Below are 20,886 nucleotides of genomic sequence, written 5' to 3'. Positions count from 1 at the left end.
TAATAAGCGGCGACTCCAAGGGCGAAGTGATAAAGAATTGTACCTGTTTAGGATGAGGCTCATCTACAATCCTCGGGGCAGCAGGAAGCAACATAGAGAATGGGGTAGAAGTGGATGTAGATGTAGAGCTAGTAGCAGGAGCAAAGGGAGCAAAAGCAGGCACAAACATAGTGGGAGTAGGAGCGGACACCAACAACTCAACCTCAACCCTCAAAGCAGCCTCACATTCACAAGCCATCAACCACTGATGATGCTTACTTTCAAATGCAAATTGGTTCTAGCATAGATGGAGACTAGGAAGAAAAGCCTAAGAAGGCCTAGTAGCATCCTACTCCATACGAGAGGCCATTGATGTTGTTGTCCACAGACAAGAAGGCCCAACCTATGAGGCATGAGGTGCCATTGCACGAGACAAACACCTACCATTATCATACCAAGCAGGATGAGAAATATCAGCTAGGATTGGCAACTCAAACAAAGGGCGAACCTTAGATTTCAACAGCGTGGGTGCCTTCCCTTGTCTGTGCTAGGCATAGTTGTAGGAACAAAAGACACCACAAGAGGCTGCATAGTCCTCAGTAGACAAGGAAGTCTGCCTTGAGGAAAGAGTTTGTCCTTAACCCTTGATGAAGAGGGAGTAGAGGACACAACACGTTGCAATACAAGAGAAAACACTGATGGAGGAGCTAAAACAAATGCAAGAGCTAAGGATAGAGCATGCTGGACCAATTTAGGCGCTAACTCCCCCATATTATACTTATAATATGACTTATACAGTAGATCACTACCGGTAAGCATAGGCCCAACCGAAGCAGGCCTAAAATGATGAAGCGAAAAACCCTCATGGGCCACCAATGGCTGGTATTCAATATCCTAAACGTGCATTGTACCCTCGTGAGGAAACTTTAAACATTTGTATACCACTAAGGGGACCACATCCATGGCAAATAGCTAGGTAATACCTGGTTTTACACAGAATAGATTCAACTTACGGATAACAACAAATGGGCTAAATACTGCCTTGGATCCCACAAGGACCATCAAGGTGGTGCACCCCAAGGTGGAACAAATAGCCCATCATGTGTCCAAATAGTAGCATGACACTCGTTATATCTCGCTTGATGAAGGCCATTAATGAACAAAGCTTCTTCCGAAATAACATCGACTCTGCACAAAGGGTCAATCAAAACATCCTTAACAATGTTACCATTGATCTTCACAGGGATGTAGAGAGGAGCAGGCTCCCCATAATACAAAGCATCCAGAGGTGTAAAAGATATATTTGAACATTTCGTCCTTTGGCTCAAGGGTGAGATCAGAGTGATAGTGACCATATTCACATAAGGGCCATCACTTGATGCAAGATTAGACGATGCAAAGATGAAATTGAACAAATGTGGTGAAAACGGATCAATGTAAATTTGAAGCTCACAGTTTTACTTATCAACAAATTTATTAGATTTTTTCTTTCTATCACCAAACCGAATGGCACTATTATCTATATGGTCGTGGACGATATGTCATAGACGCATATAGCTCTTAGTGTCATGGCCAAGCACAAAATGGTACTGGCAGAACTTTGAACCATCTTACTAGTGAGGGTATGGTTTGTTGTTAGGATGTGCTCTAATCTTGGGGAGACTCACTAGATTATCTTTCAACGACTTTTACAATATGCTGAAATAGGAATTGGATAACTTGGTGAGTACACGATTTCGTTGAGGTTCCTACACATTTTTCTCAATTGCTTGAGGAATAGTGATTACATTTGCCACAACTTTGTTCTTTCTAGATCCACCCAACGAAGATGCACCTCTAAAGGTATCGACACGAGAGTTCGAAGCATAATCTCCAAATTGAGTCAACATATGCTACTAATTAGTGAATGTGGAATAGAGATTAGTAAAGTTCCCATATTATTTAGAGAAAGTTTTTCCCTCAATGCCTGCTGCAAATTTCCAATAAACATTCTTTGGAGATCACCCTTTCGTAAGGCAAAGTGGACTTTCGTCAATGTAGATTGGTATCGCGACATAAAGTCAGTGATTTTCTCATTCGGCCTTCCTTTATGGCAAACTAGGTCAGCAATAGTGGCCTTGCTACCAATGTTTGCTTGGAACCGTTTGAGAAATAAATCCATTAACTAATCAAATGTTTGAATAGAATAATTTGGTAAAGAACTGTACCATTCTAACGAGGTCCCTTAAGAGATTCGGAGAATAGTTTCACTAAAACATAATCTAGATTATGATAGTCACTAGACAAAGTAAGAAAGGAATCTATATGCAAGTGCAGACCTCCATCTCCATCATACCAATTAAACTTCAACATCTTAGCTCACTAGGGAAGATGTTTAAAATGTGTAGCACAAGCCAATTGCAGCAATAGTATGGTGGAAGTGAAGATTGGTTAGCAGTAGTCACAAGGTTGGTGAGATGTTGTTGCAGCTATCACATGTTATGCAGGATGATATTTAGGATAGGATTATTAGGTGAAGGAGCCAAAGGCGAGTTATGCATAGCAGTGGAGACGTGTGCACTAGAACCACCACCAACACCAAAACCAATGCCAAGACTAGGGCTAGTATCAACACCCACGCCAACGCTAGCAAAAGCAGCATGAATAGTGGAAGTTGTAATAGAAGAGCTAGCAGCCATGCTAGTGTACACCAAGGGAGGTTGAGAGACATTGATACTCAGGATAGTACCACCAATCAAAGGGTCAACTGCAGGTCCAGTATCCACCATGTGAATTGTCGCTTCAGGAATAGTGGTATCAAACTGATTGTCCTAGGGGTTAGCATCAACAAGAGGAACATGGGATCTAACAATCATAGATAATGCCCTTAATACATCCAAGCCCCTACGATCTGAAATATGTATTTCCCTCAGATTGTTAACAACAAAGAGAGCCTAAAGAAGGACATTTCCCCGATTTAAAAATCCCAAGAAATCCCTTAAGTTCTCAAGAGATTGAATCTCATCAAACAAAAGTGTCAAAGAAGACTCGTGATCCACAAGAACAGGAGACCCTAGAGCAGTATTCACCAACGTATTATTTCGGGAATTGGGATTAGAAACAGATGTAGTAGAGCCTCCCTAAATAATGCCTAAAGGAAGAGTCCAGGAAGCAAAAGGATCATCGGGATCTACAGTCGCAAAGAACATTGGGCTAGGTTTTGTAGGACTATAGCGATTTGGTGGGATGGTAGGTTTAGAAGTTCTCCTCACTATAACCCCAAAAGTAGTCTACGCTATAAAGCTCATAGACTAGCCTCACAATGTTCTGACAACCTCAAGAGTACACAAGAGAGAAACCTAACACAAGCACAGAATTGTTTAAGTTGTGAAAAAAAAATTACGAGATTCTTTTTAAACAAAAAACCATACAAGAGGCAAGTTCACGTCGGGTTCACCAAAATGTAAAGTAGGAAAGTAAACCGCTTCAAAACGTGGTCAAACCCCTCAAAGACTCACTAACCTCCTCTCCACTTAGAGCAAACCTTCAAAGTCCTCTAACCTCCAAATCTACCTACTAGGGATGAAAGAAAAGTACAAAACCAACTAATGCTAATAGAATAATATTATTTTAATTATAGAACCCAAAAGTACCAATCACAGAGATTATTTGATGAGCTACGTACACTCTGTGTAGGACGTACGCGTAGGTCAAGGACAAAAGTATAGCATGCAAACATCCTGTACGAACGACGTACAAAAACCAATACAAAAAATACAAGGCAACCAGAAACCCTATGACTATACATTGGATGCTACGAAAACACAAAAAGAGATGATGAACAAAATTAAATACACAACACATGGTGCAAAGAAGAAATCTCAAAGAGGTCCAGCAAATGAAGTCTCCAATTAGCACAATGCTTACATTCGACGAACCTGCACATAGAAGAGTGGAGACGAAATTGTTGGGGCAATGATTTAGAGGTCTGCCAAAGTCAAACCCTCGTTTAGGTGTTTCCAACTCCACGAACAATCGAGGTTGATAGATTGATAAACAATAATAAAAGAAATGATAACAAGGAGATGATATGAAATGATATGCCAAACATAGAAAAATAAATAACAGATATGACATGCAAGATAGAGAGAAGAAATTCCCCTTCAACACCAAGAAAGCGGAAGCTTGCTAGGATGAAGATGAGAACAAGTCCTTCGAATACGTGAAGCTGCAATGATGGTAAGTATGCAATAAAACCAGTGATAAATCCTCAAGAAAAAAATTAGAGAGCTTCAAATAATGATAGAGAGCCAAAACAATCAAGAGAGAGAGCAAAATGAGCAAAATCGATAAGATAAAGGGGAGCAAAAGACATCCTGATGTTGGTCAATCCAAAAGGAACCGTTACACAGCCAGAACTAGCAGGTGTAATGTCTCAATGGCCACCTTCGATCTAAATATTTACAGGTCGAATGTTTGGCACGTGAACATCTCTACGGTAGTCACGTGTCTCAAAATAAAAAAGTCCAAATGATCGAGAACTCTGGCAAAAAGGATGACAAGACAGGAAACGTAGGCAAATGAGGTGGAAGCTTAGATGTCATTTGTCTTTCAACTTAAGGCAAAGGCACCATGTGACGTGGAGTTGCACAGGATGCAATTTACGATGTTACAAGGTCATTATAGACGGTGGGAGTAAGGACAATCTTGTTTCAATACAGATGGTGGAGAAACTAGGCTTGAAAAAGGTAGTGCGTCCTAGTCCTTACAAAGTATCATGGTTGCAAAAGGGGCCTCAGCTCTTGGTCAATGAACAATGCAAGGTGGATTTCCATATAGGAACTTACAAAGATCAAGTAGTATGTGATGTTACACCCATGGATGTTTGTCACATTTTGCTTGGGAGACCTTGGCAATATGACAAGAAGGCTATGCATCATGCGAAGTACAATACTTATACTTTTGATAAAGATGGATGAGAGCATACTCTTACACCCCTAAAAGAAGAACACGTTGCTACTGAACCAAACTCAAAAGTGTTGCTGATGAGTGGTAAGGAATTCTTACACCAAATGAAGGAAGAGGTAAACTTCGATTTGATAGTAAAGCCTAGAAGTGTAGTCACTAGTTCAAAGTTGACTGATTTGCCTCGAGAAGTACAAGATATGTTGAATGAGTATGTAGACATAGTAGTGTATGTTCTACCTAATGATTTACCTTCATTGAGAAGTATCATTCATCAAATAGACTCGACTCCAATAGAAAATCTTCCAATTAAGGCAGCTAACAAGATAATTCCAAAGGAGAATGAAGAAATCAAGAATCAGGTGCAAGAATCGTTGAAGAAAGCACTAATAATGGAAAGTTTGCTTCCTAAAAAGCTTTTCTTCCACCTTGAGTGCCAATTGATAAGCTTCATCAACTGATCTAGGAGAAAGTGTATTGATCTCATCTAGAATGGTGAACTTCAGACCATTAATATATCTTGCTACCTTTTCTAAGTCACCTACATGTCCTACTCTTATAGTTAGCCTACAGAACTCCTCTATGTAGTCTTTTACCGACATGTCTCTTTCTCTTAGATTTTGAAGTGTTTTGAATAGACTAGTTTGATAGTCTTTCGGTATGAACTTACCCTTTAGTTTGAAACCATTATGTCCCAATCTTTGATCTTGGACTTTCCCTTTCTTATCCTCTCCTTTTGCACTCCATCTCACCAAAATGGATGTGAGAACGTTCAACCTTGTAACAGAAAATTTCACCTTCTTTTCATTATCAACTTCTTCATATTCAAAGTACTTGTCTAATGCATCAATCCAATCAATAATTTCTTCAAGCTTCAGTCTACCCTCATACATAGGAATCTCCATCTTAGGTTTCTAACTGATTCCCATAATAGCCTTGATCATTCTATCTTCTGCCCTCTCTTCTTCTGAGACAAGTACATTCATATCTACTTCTCCTGCTACTGATTCTTCCTCAATGACAACTACTTGATCTATGCCTTTCCTCTGAGACATTTCAACATCCTGTAGTCTTGTCCTAAAATTCTTAATCTCCTCTAAAATTTCAGCATTTGTATCTGGTCTTCTTCGACCTCAGCCTCTTCCATGGACTCTGAATGCCATCTCTTGACAGAGAAAGTCTTCGTTCACCCCTACAGGAGTTGTTTTCTTCTCGGATACCAACAATGGTATAGGACTGAAAATTAATTTTCTTCTCATACAAATATTAATTCCCAATTGATCAACTGTTTCACTGATCTAAAATGAACTGAGATATCAATCTTCTAACATGCTCTGATGCCACAAATGATGTCAAACCTCCTTAGGGAACCCGTACACAACATTTGATGGTGATAATATATATTATACATGTAGATATTCACAGAACCTAACTAACTACACTGACACCATACACACATATAACCTAACCTATTAAAATGATAAGAAAACTCCTAGCACATTCCTAGACCCTATTTTGCTTAGGAGGTGACCTAGGTGCTTGTAGCCCTTCTCAGAGACATTTTTTGTCATATGTTTTTTCATACACCTGATAATGGAGATCTGAGACCTGATTTGGATACTTATTGGCCCTTATTAAACATAACTAAAATTTAGATGGGGTTGATTTGTACGGAATAGGTCAAAACTTTCCGTTTACAAATAAAATAGGCTTTTTTAAGGACTGTTTTATAACAGCAGAGAATAAATGGATTGATCACACCCTAAGATTGATAAGGAAGGTGTAAATAGGCATATATAACATGCCTAAACACTCTTCTAGCAGAAATCATACATTCAAGCACAAGAAATCGCAAAAGTACAGTCATACTGCCCTGTAGGACAATGCAGAGCAAGGGTTTGACGGAAAAGGCATCTGCACAGGTGGAAAACATATGAAATTTTGCACACTTTACTGTACACCTATAATAATTAATAATCCAAAATTTGGAGAAGTTTAGCCGGTGGAAACATAAAGTAAGCCGTTGCCCTAGTTTGAGGCCAAAAAACACAAAATTGGGTATCGAGACCTCAAATAAATTTTGTTTGCCTTATTTTGTCCTTGTTTAAATGTCTAGACCTTCACAGCAGTGAAGGGATTGCTATAGATTGCTGCTGTTAAAATCAAGCTTGCTGTCCTGTTTATCAACGACATGATAGTTTTGTAGCAGCATGAACAAATCTCAATAAAATTACTTCAAACTTCACACAATTGAAATATTCTTGTCATAAAACATCTGTACATACATAATTCTCACAGATTCATAAAGAAAAGGTTCTTCTCCTATGTTTAGCTCATCAAAATCCTTTCCTAAAGTCACTCACCTAACCCTAAAGAAGCTTAACAGCATGCTAGAGAGGGAAAATCCATTAACTATTACTGTAGCACGCCTATATGATTCCCTTTCCACCTCATTTTCATGATGGCAAGGCTTTATGGCCTTATTTAATTTATAACTACTCAAACTTGACTTTTTAACTTATTTACAAGGCCTTGTTTGCCTCCTCCATGACATTTACACAAATTTGAACTACATACAAATGGAGGAAAACAAGCTTGGAACATACCTAGGAACCTAGACCTTATGAAAGTATTATTATCTATCTCCTACCTAGCAAGGATGCTCCTATATCTCCATTCAACTTAGTTCTGAGATTCTCACCAGTGAAGCTGACCTTAGGGAGACCTCTCAGCCTGATGAAGCCAATCATTGTTGGTCTCCCTGTTGTACAATTCATGAGCCTCTTTTTTATAGATTTCCTTAGGGAGATTGTGTTGACACCAATTTGCTAGAGTTTGATTAGATTGGCCCCAGCAGGGACATGGTTGACCAAATGGTTCAAGACATGGCCATTAGCATACATTGGCAAAGTTTGTACACAAACGAGAGTTGCAGAAGGTGTTACTTCATGAACTGGAATACCAATGAGCCATTTGTATCAAAGATGTTTGTGGAAAACTGTGGATAAATGTAAGCAGTTCCTAATTTGTTTGTCCAATAAACATAGGATTCGTTAAAATAATCTAAACCACTGCCCATTCAGAGTTGTTGATCCAAACTAAAGAGTAAGGTGATGATCAGTGATGCACTATTTGGATCCACCATCACATTATAGTGGCATTGACTCAACCAATACAAATCAATTGGTAGTGGCATGAATCCCAATACTGGTAGGTGGGTGGCCAATAACAATACTGATCAGCAATAGCACCAATACCCAATCAATAGATTGGGTAGGTAGTGGTGTTGGTGGTCGAGCATGTTAATATCATCAAAAATCAATTGGTAGTGGCATGAATCCCAATACTGGTAGGTGGGTGGCCAATAACAATACTGATCAGCAGTAGCACCAATACCCAATCAATAGATTGGGTAGGTAGTGGTGTTGGTGGTCGAGCATGTTAATATCATCAACCTTTTGCTCTTATTTCATATCTAATAAGTACTAAACAAAGAGCAAACAGACACCTACCTACTCTCATACATAATAAAAACGATTTTTTATATGCACTATACTAACTATGACATAGCATTTACGCTACAAGCAAATGCACGTATTTCCCATAATACACATCAAAATTCAAGCAAAATAAGGAATTCATGAGACATGGCACCTTTGTTCTAAGGTCCACAAACTTTCTGAAGAATGTATTAATGGGGAGTAATGAGATACCTTTGAAATGCACTACCATCTTTGACACATATTTTATCTGAAAATCCATCAATCACAGAACTAACAAGATTTGGATCTGCTTTCTCCACTTTAGCTAAAGTTTCTTCCAACAATTGCAACCTCTGTTCATAGATGCCAGTTAAGTAACTGAGAGTTAATAACAAAATCTATTAAACACTAAAACAAGCCAATATATCAAATATATTGAGTATTAATTACAAGCAAAGAAAACAACAGAAGAACTAAGGCACATTCTTTACTTGTGATATTAATAAAGATCAGTGTGCCTTTCAATTTCCCATTCTCCACAAGTAGATAAGATATCGTTTCAGTCTAGTAATGGGACTACAAAGAAAATTTCCTTCTCCTTCAGAAGCTATTAAGCATAAAATCCTACTTATTGTCTTGGGAGATGCTATTTGTTCTCTTTATGAGGTAAACTAGGGTTGTAACATAGAAATAGGGATGAGATTGAAAACACAGAAGTCAAAAAACATATGGTTGTCCTTTAACTAAAAAGAAGTGAACTATAAAAAGCATGAACAGATCTTGGGGTGCACATCTTGCAATTGAATTCAGGAGAACCTATGAACAAGACATTGCTCCAGCATCTGAATGTGAGAAGGATCAATTGTACGTTGACGATACCAATGCACCTGATGAACAATGTATTACAATGGATAGCTCGCCATGCCTTGCACTTGAAAATGAACACCATGAAACAAAAGTTGAAGAGTCAGTTGAGAATACTCCGGCAGTAATAAAGGAAGATCCAGGAGTTGAACAAGCAATTAAAGAAGAGGACGACTCATTCTTTGAAGAATTCTCGTTTATGCTACAAAAGAGGATCCTTGAGATTGAATTGCAGGAGTTTTCAAGATATGAACAACAATTCAAAGGGGCGCTTGAAGATTTCATCACCATTATGCTATTTGAGGAAGTGTTGAAGGATCTTGTAGAGGAAACACAAATGGAATCACTGCCAAATTTTTTTCAAGATAAGCAAGTTACTGTGAGTGATGTGATCCATCATCAGCTCCGACCTCCTGAGACTATGCTTGAAGAAGAAAGGCCACCTGAGATTATCTTTGATCAACTAGAGGAGATGTTTGAAGCTCGATCCATCAGGGAGTGCTTGATTTTTTAAGATATGCTAACAAAATTTCATGAAGATGCCTGGTTTATGCAAGATATCTCAATGAAAATAGAGAATCTTGAGTTATTCAAAGGGGCGCTGAGCTTGTTTCTAGAAGAACTTCCTAATCAAGATCAACACGTTGTGAATGCTCGTGGAATAGTTCATCACCAATGGCGACCTCCTGAAGTAGTTGGTGACCTCGCTTCCGACAATACAGTTCCGTCTGACCCTGAAATATGCCAGGTTGTCTCTTTCCTTAATCCTAGCTTTGAAAGTTATTATGATTTTGATTATGGGGATTTTGGGAAAACAACTTGCATCTGGATTGATCATGGTCCTAACGAATTACCCTAGTTGATCATTTTGAGTGAAAATTTGCCTGAGTATGAGAGATGCATGGTGAGAGTTTGCCTATCTGTGTTTAAGGATGAATTTGCCCGATTGAGAACCATCACGTTTGCCATGCTCCTGTTGCACAACCTGAGAAATCATGTAAAGTCATGTACATATTTTGCTTCTTTGAGTCGTGTTGAGTCTGGGACTCTTGTATATAGGTTTAGAGTAGGTTTTCTTTTCGTGCCTTTAGTTAGAGGTCTTTTGAGCCTTGTTCTTAATTTGCCTTGAGTCATTTGACTCATGATCTAGTGTGGCTCGGGTAGTTTAGTTGTTTGCCTCCTTTTGGTAGTTTGCTTTTGGTGTGCACTTTAGTTTAGTTTGCTTTGGGTTAGTCCGTCGGTCGTTTGCTTTAGTTTAGGTGTCTTGAGTGGGAGCCTCCATTCGTGAGAAAGGCGTTTGTGTTGTTGCTCACACATTGGCTACATCCTGGATCTTATGTTAGACTCATTTCCTAGATATCTATTCATGAAGTGCTCGGAATCCGAGGTTGTTCCTTTCCAGTTTTATCATCTGATCAGGACCTGTATTTGACTTGGAAGGGAATCATTTTCTGTATCTTAATGCCAACATCTATTGAATACTATATCTTCACACATTAATAGACTCCGAGTCATTATGGTTATCAAGCAAAGCTGTGATTGGTGAAAAAACTAAAATCTGGCTTCAGCGCCACCGCAATCCTCAAACCCTAGTAAGCTTCACTGCTTACGAGCCAAAGGAATTGACGGAATGAAAAAGCAATATCAAAAAGAAAAAATGAGAAAATGAAAGAGAAAAATGAGAAAAATGAAATGAAATGAAATATCAAAATTGGCTAAGGGGAATATACGGATAACTCCATCGGGGCTATAGACGCCTGGCTGGCAATGGAGCAATGTTCGTGAGCTTGCGGCGATAACCTCGTCGGGACTATGGACGTCTAGCTGGCAGCGAGGCTCTATCCAGGATGCTTTTGAAGTTTAGATAAACTACGTAGCCGATCACAGGGGAACCTGAGGGTCATAATTGTCTTGTCGAGAGGAATGAATACACTTGCACACACCTGGGTAATCAAAGACTAAGTATTTTGATCTGATTGGGGATTCTTCTTCCACTTTGAGTACATTTTCTAATCTCTTGATGAGCTAGGTTGAATTTTCCGGAGGTTCTAGGTGTCAATTGAGTCTTTATCTCTGAAATGTTTCAGGAACATTTATTCAAGGTGGCCCTAGATGTTGTGACGTTTTCACACATCGCCCCATTGCAAATGGGGACCCCTGCTTTTTGCTTTTTAGGGTTTGTTTTTTTTAGGTCTTTTAGGGTTTTGTCGGTTAGCCTTTGCATTTTTTGAGTGCTGTTGGGGAGATCAATAGGATAGCAGGTCCTGCTTGAGTGATGTCCTGATCCTGAAATTTTGGCTAAGTCTGAAAGTCCTGATCCTGAAATTTGGCTAAGTCTGAAAGTCCTGATTCTGAAATTTGACTAAGTCTGGAAACTGAAAAACCTCAAAAAACTAGATTTTGCAATATAACTCCTGGAGGTCTGAAACCACTCTCAAACATCCTGAAGTATATATGGAATATAACTTAAAGTATAAGATCACTTATACTTAAATGTTATATTCCATAAAAATTATCCTGATAGAGAGTTCAAAAAGTCAAATTTCGCTCCTGTCCTTCACTGAGGATCCAGAGCGAATTTCGCTCCTAACCCTCTCAGGAGGTCCAAGGCGAATCGCTCCTATCCCTCACCAAGGGTCCAGGGCGAAAAGGTTTATTGGAGTCATTCCTGACCTTGTTTGGTCAAATTGGAACATCAAAGGCATGGTGGAGGACGAAATGAACGTGATAAAGCATCCAGACTTGATTAAAAACAATGAAATGATGAAGTTTTTGCCTAGAAGGTCAAAGGCGCTCCTGTCCCTCTCCAAGGAACCAGAGCGATTTTCTTTATATGCACAATTTTAGACCTTTTTGGACATTAACTCTTATTCATAGCGTGAAGTAAGATGAAATCTTCCCTAGCAAAAGAATTTCGAGATGAAAGATGAGACAATTTGATCATGGTGACAAAAATCGCTCCTGTCCCTCACTGAAGGACCGGAGCTTGATTTTCAAATTTGCGCTGTTCTTGCAGGATCAGGACAATTTTATGATTGGAAGAGATCAAGGAGGGCATGTTTTGTCCATTGAATATAATTTGAGTGGTCCACAAAGAAGGAAATCAACCCAAGTGATAAAAGGCGCTCCTGTCCCTCACTGAAGGAGCAGAGCTTGAATTTCAAATTTGCACTATTTTTGCAAGATCAAAATGATTTTATGATTTGAAGAGATCAAGGAAAACATGATTTGTGCGTTGAATATAATTTGAGTGGTCCACAAGCAAGGAAATATACCAAGATGACAAAAGGCGCTCCTGTCCCTTGCTGAAGGTCCAGGGCGATTTTTACAAAACCAATAACTTCCCTCCAAGGTTACACTAAGGCAAGATTGTGCAAGGATGAAAAAGTCTTCTAAGGCATGGTGAACAAAGATTTGACTTCAAAATTTGCTAATCCTAGGCTAAAATGCAAAAGTCGCTCCTGTCCTTCACTGAAGGCCCAGGGCGAAAAGCTTTGGAACAACTATTTTGCCTTGCAAAAACAAGTTAAACATGTATGGAATGGATGAAAGAGATCATCACTTACCCCACATTGAGAGTTGGCAATTAAAAGGACGAAGGAATAAGAGCAAAAGTAAAAATCGCTCCTGTCCCTCTCCAAGGGTCCAAGGCGAAAAAGTCTTAAAGGCACCTTCCTCTTAGAGATCAAGTGAAATCAAACTCAAAAAATCCAGTTAAAAATGCCATTTAAATGTCTAGATGAAGTTTTGGGCAGAAAAAGGGAGGTATGCAAGGACTAGATTGAAAAATCGCTCTTGTCCCTCTCCAAGGGTCCAGGGCGAAGTTAGTGGCGTTCTTCATTTTTTACCATATTTTAAACATTAATATCCTCCAAATCGCATGAGATACCAAACTTGCCAACTTCAAAATATTTGAAAAAATTAATTAAATTGGCATTTAATAAAGAACATATTGGCATTTAGTAAATTAATTTTGAGCCTCAAAAAATCGAACTTTTATTGTGGAGGCATCTAAAATTAATTTTGAATTTAAATAATTAAAAATTAAAGGTAGAGCGCACAAGGCATTATTTTGTCTTTATTTATCAAGTCGGCCTTCTTCTTAGTATTTTTTATATTTTATTTTAAGGCTTATTTGCTAGGTCGGCCTCATGGTTGAAGAAGTTGAGCGCTCTATAAGAGAGGAGTGTTGTGGACAAATGCAAATCATTCATTCATTGTTTTAAAATGCGAATTGGAGGAGCAAATTGGAGAGGCGAATTTCTTGCTAGATTGAAGGTGAATTTCCAGATTTTGGAGAAGCTAGTGGAAGGTGAAATTCTTTTGAAGCTAGAGGAGGCGTGATTCATCCAAGAGGAGGCTATGATCTACACTTTGCCTAGCGAAATTCATCTATTTTTGAAAGGGAGACACCGCTAAAGAAAAAGAAGAACTTAAGAGAAAAAACGTATGTTACCATTGTCATGAGAAATGGGAACGTGGCCACATTTGCAAAGAGGGAAATGAAAGAGATATGCTTAGAAGAAAAAATTTGTGTTTTAAGTGCAAAGACAAGTGGCAACTGGGTCACATATGTGGGAGGAAGAGCCAAGCACACAACTTGGAAGCCTTATCTAGCAATGAAGAAGAAGAACTCAATGAACCCCCAAGCAAAAAGAAAAAACTTACCGAAGACGTGCAAGTATCATTAGCAGCAATTTCCGTAGCCTCAAAACACCATCCCTTTAGAATCAAAAGTGTGATCAAAGGGCAGAGAGTAATTGCACTACTGGATAGCGGGGCTACCCACAACTTTATTGATAAAAGCTTGGTTAAGAGGTTGAAACTAACAACACAGGAGTTTAAAGGGTTCCAAGTAGCCCTTGCCGATGGATCCACTTCCTTGTGTAACAAAAAAATCCTTCAATTAAGCATAACATTAGGGAAATACCCCACCAAAGAAGATTTCTATGTGGTCGAGTTAGGGGATTCAGACGTAATCCTAGGAATTCATTGGATACACTCCTTGGGAAGATTCTACCTCGATCACCCCAAATTGGAATTATGTTTCACTCAAAATGGGCAGGAGGTACTAATCAAAGGGTTGCATGATGGCACAACCAGAATGGTAACCTCCAAAAGAATGGAAAGGATTTTTAGACGTAGTCAAGGAGAGTGGGCTGCCCAATGCATGGTACTAGACCAAACTTCAAACCAAGGGGAAGCCATTCATATTGATATTAAACCCATTATTAGAAAACATAAACGGGTGTTTGAAAACATCCCAAAAGGACTGCCACCCAAAAGAGGTTTTGAACACACTATTGAACTTGAAGAAGGTGCAAAACCAGTAATCTCCACCCCTTATCGCCATCCAAGGGGCTATAAGGAAGAAATTGAGAAAGCTATCAAAGAGCTTCTAGAAATGGGGCACATTCAACCTAGCTCCAGTCCTTTCGCCTCCTCCGTTGTATTGGTAAAAAAGAAGGATGGGACCATGCGGATGTGCATTGATTATAGAGCACTCAATAAGAAGACTATAAAAAACCGATACCCCATCCCTAGGGTGGATGAACTTATAGATGAATTACATGGAGCAGTATACTTCTCAAAAATAGATTTGAGATCAGGATACCATCAAATAAGATTGAGGAAGGAAGATGTTCAAAAAACAGCATTCCGATGCCATTATGGCCACTTTGAGTTTTTGGTCCTTCCATTTGGCCTTACAAATGCCCCTGCCACCTTCCAGTCATGCATGAACCACATCTTCAGGGGGCAGTTAAGGAAGTTCCTGTTAGTATTTTTTGATGATATATTGATTTACAACAAAACTTGGGAAGCACACTTGAGACATATAGATGAAATATTGGGCCTACTTGAACAACATTCTCTTTTTGCCAAAATGTCAAAATGTGAGTTTGGGATGGAAGAAATTTTGTATCTTGGTCATAAGATCAGTACCCATGGAGTTAAGGTGGATGAAGAAAAAATTGAAGCCATCAAAAACTGGCCAAAGCCCCGAACCCTCACTCATCTCAGAGGTTTCCTAGGTTTATGCAGTTACTATAGAAGATTTGTTAAAGGATTTTCGAAGTTAACTTCTCCCTTAACCAATTTAACTAAGAAGGGAGCATTTTTATGGTCAAATGAAGCCCAATCCGCATTTGAAAAGCTTAAAGAGGTGATGAGTTCTTGCCCCGTCTTAGCAATTCCGGACTTCTCAGCACCTTTTGAGCTTTATTGTGATGCCTCGGGAGAAGGCATCGGAGCTGTCTTAATGCAAAAGAAACATCCCATAGCTTTTGAAAGCAAGAAACTTAGAGACACAGAAAGGACCTATTCAGTTTATGATAAAGAAATGCTAGCTATTATGCATGCATTAGAGAAGTTTAGACAATACCAAGTTTATAGTTAAAACTGATCATAACAGCTTGAAGTTCTTTCTCAATCAAAAAGATTTAAATGATAGACAACAGAAATGGGTGAGTAAACTTCAGGCATATAATTTCGACATAGAATGTATGAAAGGGAAGTATAATGTTGTGGCAGATGCCCTCTCAAGGAAGCCCTACTTGGGGTCTTTATCAGTCCTATCTACAGATTGGAAGGCAGCTCTAAGTACCAAATATGCCAAAGACAAATTCTCTAGCAACATTCTAGATGGGAAAGAAACAGATGAAAATTACCGGGTAATTGATGACCTCATCCTCTACAAAAACAGAATCTATATTCCATCCGGATCAAATATGAAAGTAGACATTATAAGGACTTATCATGACCTTCCTTTAGCAGGTCATCAAGGGTATCATAAGACCTACAAGCAGATCAGAGAAAGATTTTCATGGAAGGGGCTAAAGGAAGATGTACTGAGGCACACCCAAGAGTGCATGGTGTGTCAAAGAAATAAAGAAGAACACACTTTTCCTTCAGGATTACTCCAACCACTACCCATCCCAAATCAAAAATGGGAGAGTATATCCATGGACTTCATAACAGGACTCCCAAAGGTACAGAATAAAGATTGCATTTTTGTAGTAGTAGACAGATTAACGAAATATGCACATTTTATGGCCATTCCTTCAAGTTTCGGAGCATCACAAGTGGTCGACATCTTCTTTAAGGAAATCTTCAAGCTACACAGTTTACCCAAGAATATTGTGAGTGACAGAGATAGACGATTTCTTAGCATATTTTGGCAAGAACTATTCAAGCTAGCGGGGACAGAGTTAACGCCAAGTACCAGTTATCATCCACAGACCGATGGGCAAACGGAAATCGTAAACAAATGGATAGAAGGTTATCTAAGGAATTATGTTTCAGGTCAGCAGAATGCTTGGGTAAAATGGCTTCATCTTGGAGAGTATTGTTACAACACAACCCATCATATGTCAATTAGAATGAGTCCCTTTAAAGCCCTCTACGGGTATGAAGCAACATCCTTTGGGGATCTCATCCGCTCAGAAAGTCATGTACCAGGTGCAAAAGATTTCCTCCAGCAAAACACGGATATCATGAATGCCCTTAAAGATAATCTTCACCAAGCACAAAATCAACAGAAACTGTATGCAAACAAAAAAAGAATTGAAAGATCTTTTGAAGTAGGAGACTTGGTATTTTTAAGACTCCAACCTTATAAGCAGTCATCCATTAAAATCAGTGGAGCTGAGAAATTGAAACCACGATTCTATGGTCCTTATAAAATTTTGAGAAGGATAGGTGAAGTGGCCTATGAATTGGAGCTACCAGATCACAGTAAAATACACAATGTGTTTCATGTATCCCAACTAAAAAAGCTTTTGGGTCTACACATTTCCCCTTGTACCGAGCTACCCCCAATTGATAATGAAGGGAAGTTGATTTTGGAGCCTGAGCTCATCCTTGACAAGTGAGAAAGAGAATTAAGAAGGAGGACCATAACGGAGTACTTAGTCAAATGGAAGAACCTTCCTAGGGAAGATGCCACATGGGAGGGAGATGAGACCATTAATCATCTTAATCCCAGATTGCTTGAGGACAAGCAATTTTGAGTAGGGAGGGCTGTCATAACCCCACATTTTTGTAATTATTTAATAAAAGATAACATTTATACCTTCCATTATTTAAATAGGAAATGACTCCTTGTTTATATTAATATAATGATCATGTTTTAATTATTAACTCTTAAATTAACTTTACCATAAAATATTGTTAAATAAATATATATTTATTGATACATAACATTTACCAGATAATGTGTTACTAAATAAATATAAACTATAAATATACAATATAAAACTTAATGCATTATAATTATTATTATTATATTATCACATGCGATATTATTAAATAGAACCATATCAATATACAAAAACAAAATACTTACAATATATCAATGCCTTATAAAATAATGTTAAAAACCTTAAATATTATTACGAGCATATTTTACCCAGCAAATCACATTATATGTGATACAATGCGTATAGTTTAAGGCATGATGCGGTGCGTAAGGTTTAAGGCGCCGAAAGGAGTTACGGGGGGAACCAGGGAGCGATGACTCCAATAGTCACCACCGCTCACCCCTCCCTCAGCAGTCACGACCCATGGTCGGGTCCACGCCAACCCCTCCCGATTGGTATTTAGAGCATGACGTGAGGCGGAAGTCAGAAAAAAAAAGGAGAAATGCACAAGGGATAGGATCGGGTGAAGACAAAGTCAAAAGCGGGAAGTACACAGGTAAGTCACTCATCCGCCAATATTACTTCTGCAGTAAGTTTATTTGTAAATCAGTAGGGTTACATACCTAAGGGTAGATGTTCATTAAAACCATCAATACATAAATGTATGTAGTTTATTTAATTTAGTACATAGCATATACATAGATGTGGCTAGAATATACATAGATATGGCTAGAATACAATGGTATAGAGATTAATATAATGAAAATCAATATAATATATTAACATATAATATATATATATATATATGGGTATACAATGTGAATAAATTTCCATGGACTAAATTAACTAATAAATAGATTACAACTACAATTTGAGGAATAAACAGCATTATTCAATTAAGGACTAGTAGGAATGAATTAAGATATTACCATGTTAATGAATGAGACAATTTGCATATCCAAACCTAATGAGATTAATGAAGAATAGAGTAATAAGGATAACAAGAACTAGGCCTCTGTCAGGTAGGCCACCCACTGCGGATGACTAAAGGTCTGCCGACGGTTGGGCCAAGGGGGAGTGTACCGCCCTTGGGCCTGATAAGCACTACGGGCATCCTATTGCAGCTAGACCTCTTGATCTCATTAGGAACTAAATATGGGAATTGACTTATTGATAACAAGTGACCTTAAGTGAATTGGCTAATTACACTCTAGGTAAATCATCCATACCAAAATCAATTGTTGAAATTCATTGTTTATATGTTTTTTTTTAGATTGCGGATTTGGGGGACATTACATAGAAAATTGAAATGAGCTGCCTATTTGTTTGCTTGAGCTATTTGCCTACCTAGTTGAGCTACTTGTTTACTTGCTTGAGCTACTTGCCTACTTGCTTGAGCTACTTGTCTGCCTAGTTGAGCTACCTGGTTGTCTGATTAAGCTACTCGGTTGTGTGGTTGAGCTCCTTGGGTGTCAAAATGAGCTGGATGCTTGTCCATGTCACCTGCCTACTTGTCTACTCTTGAGTGACTCATCACCATGGAATATTGGTGATCTATTTAAGCTGTTGCGATTTTAGTGGAATTGTATTATTTTTTCTGGTGCAATAATGCTTCGTGATTTAAATTCAAAAGTGGAATTGTATCAATTGATTTTTGCCACGATAGTGCCTGGTGAATGGTGGCTAAGTTAAAACGCACGTACTCCATGTGTTTGGACGGGGCCATAACTTATTGTTGAGCTTTTGTTTTTTAATCAAATTCATTTATTCTTTACTCTATTTTTGGGCGACGGCTTCAGGTTCTAAAGGAACCATTTATATATTCTAAAGAAAATATTTAATGATCTGTTTCTTCTCTTCCTTAGTGAAAAAAAGGTATATATTGTGGCTTATGTGTTGGAGAGTTAATAGATATACTGCCAGCTATTGATAACAAGGAGTGCCTTGAGAACGGAATCGGACTGGATATAGAAGTTTGTACTGTGGGTTTGACATATCAAGAAGGGAGCAGAACATCCTGACTAGAGATATAGGCAAGGTGTGAAGATGCTAAGTCATAATAGAGGAGTACTAAATACATTGTGTAGCATTAAAAGGACCAAGAGGTTGAGAGTTCTATGAGAAATTTGTAATCAGATTGTATTAGTTATGAGAAATTTGTAATCAGATTGTACTAAATACATTGTGTAGCATTAAAAGGACCAAGAGGTTGAGAGTTCTATGACAGATTTGTAACCAGATTGTATAAGTTGTGAAAAGGAGAGTTCTATGATAGATTTGTAACCATATTAAAGGAGTCGTGCTAAGGAAAATTCTATGAATTAAAGAAGAGAAACTTATCAAAATTAGAGATTCTGAGGTTGGTGCCTCATTTTTGTGGAATAGGTGCTTCACTGGTGCTATTCGTGATTCAAGACGAGTTGGTGCTCACTTGTGTAATCTAAGTTGGTGCCCAGTTTCAGTGAATAAAAGTTTTGTGTGCCATGGTTTTCTACCTGAAAGGATTTTCCACAAGAAATTTCGGTGTTTGCATCTTGTTGATTGCTCTTCTATGTTTTTTGTGGTTTCAATTTATTAAAAAGTTTAAAGTACTAATTCACCTTCCCCCTCCCCATCCTAGTATTTTTTGGGTTCTTTTCAGGTTCTTGGTCTTTAATGCATCAAACCAATGGATCCCAAGGGCACTGCACTAAATGTTAGATCAAAAATACAGACTGAAAATATGCTTAAATTTTCAAACAAAACTGTTCTTAAATAATTGTTCCATATTATACACATTTAAATTGACAAATGTAAACAATACCGTAGAATGCACAAAATGAGTTGCAAGACCGCAAGTGACTAATTCTGCTCCATCCAATCTCACGCCGGTCAGACCCACATATTCACCTGCAAAATAGAAACCCTGTCAAACAAGTGCAAAGAATTGTAAAAATGGACAATGATGCAGTAGGAAGGTATTAATTTTCATACAAACAAAACTACCAAAATTGAATAGCAAGATTAGCAATGCAAGGGAGTTGAGAAAGATTGTGCCATGTCTCCTAAGAGGTTCAAGATCAAATCCTTCATTGTCTGGTTATATACAGCATTTACAACATAAAAGAGCAATTTTGGCTACAATGCAACTAGCTATTATGAGGGTTCTATGCACAAATTGTCCATAGCAATGTAACTAGCCATATTTATAACAATACTTGTTTGTATATATTCATTCTAATTGCATCAGTCAGCTATAAACAGCTCTAAGCCTCCCTAAAATTCCCAAAAGAAAATCCATTCTCCCAAAATAGTAGTGGCTAAACAAACAGCACAAATCTTCAAAGCAGAACTTCATAAATTTCTACACTATCATGCCTAAAGAATAAGAACTACACCTAAATTTTCAACAAAGAAGGAAAATGGGTGCTACCTTAAAATGGACCATCAAAAAGTCTCTTAATGTATAGATGTAATGGAAACAAGACTATGGCTTATCG

The 20,886-nt window shown here is 38.3% G+C and overlaps 1 protein-coding gene across 1 annotated transcript in view; it reads right to left on the bottom strand.

Annotated features, from left to right (window-relative positions):
• LOC131053574 (3-hydroxyisobutyryl-CoA hydrolase 1) overlaps nt 1-20,886 on the bottom strand; it is a 236,623-nt gene that overhangs the window by 51,224 nt on the left and 164,513 nt on the right. The window contains exons 9-10 of the mRNA XM_057988201.2: nt 20,211-20,296; nt 8,637-8,758 (exon numbers count right to left, since the gene is read on the bottom strand). Coding sequence (XP_057844184.2) covers nt 8,637-8,758; nt 20,211-20,296 — 208 coding nt within the window. The remainder of the gene's footprint in view (nt 1-8,636; nt 8,759-20,210; nt 20,297-20,886) is intronic.

Source organism: Cryptomeria japonica, chromosome 4 (assembly GCF_030272615.1).
Source record: "Cryptomeria japonica chromosome 4, Sugi_1.0, whole genome shotgun sequence".
NCBI classification, from domain to species: Eukaryota; Viridiplantae; Streptophyta; class Pinopsida; order Cupressales; family Cupressaceae; genus Cryptomeria; species Cryptomeria japonica.
This window is presented reverse-complemented; position numbering and strand designations above follow the sequence as displayed.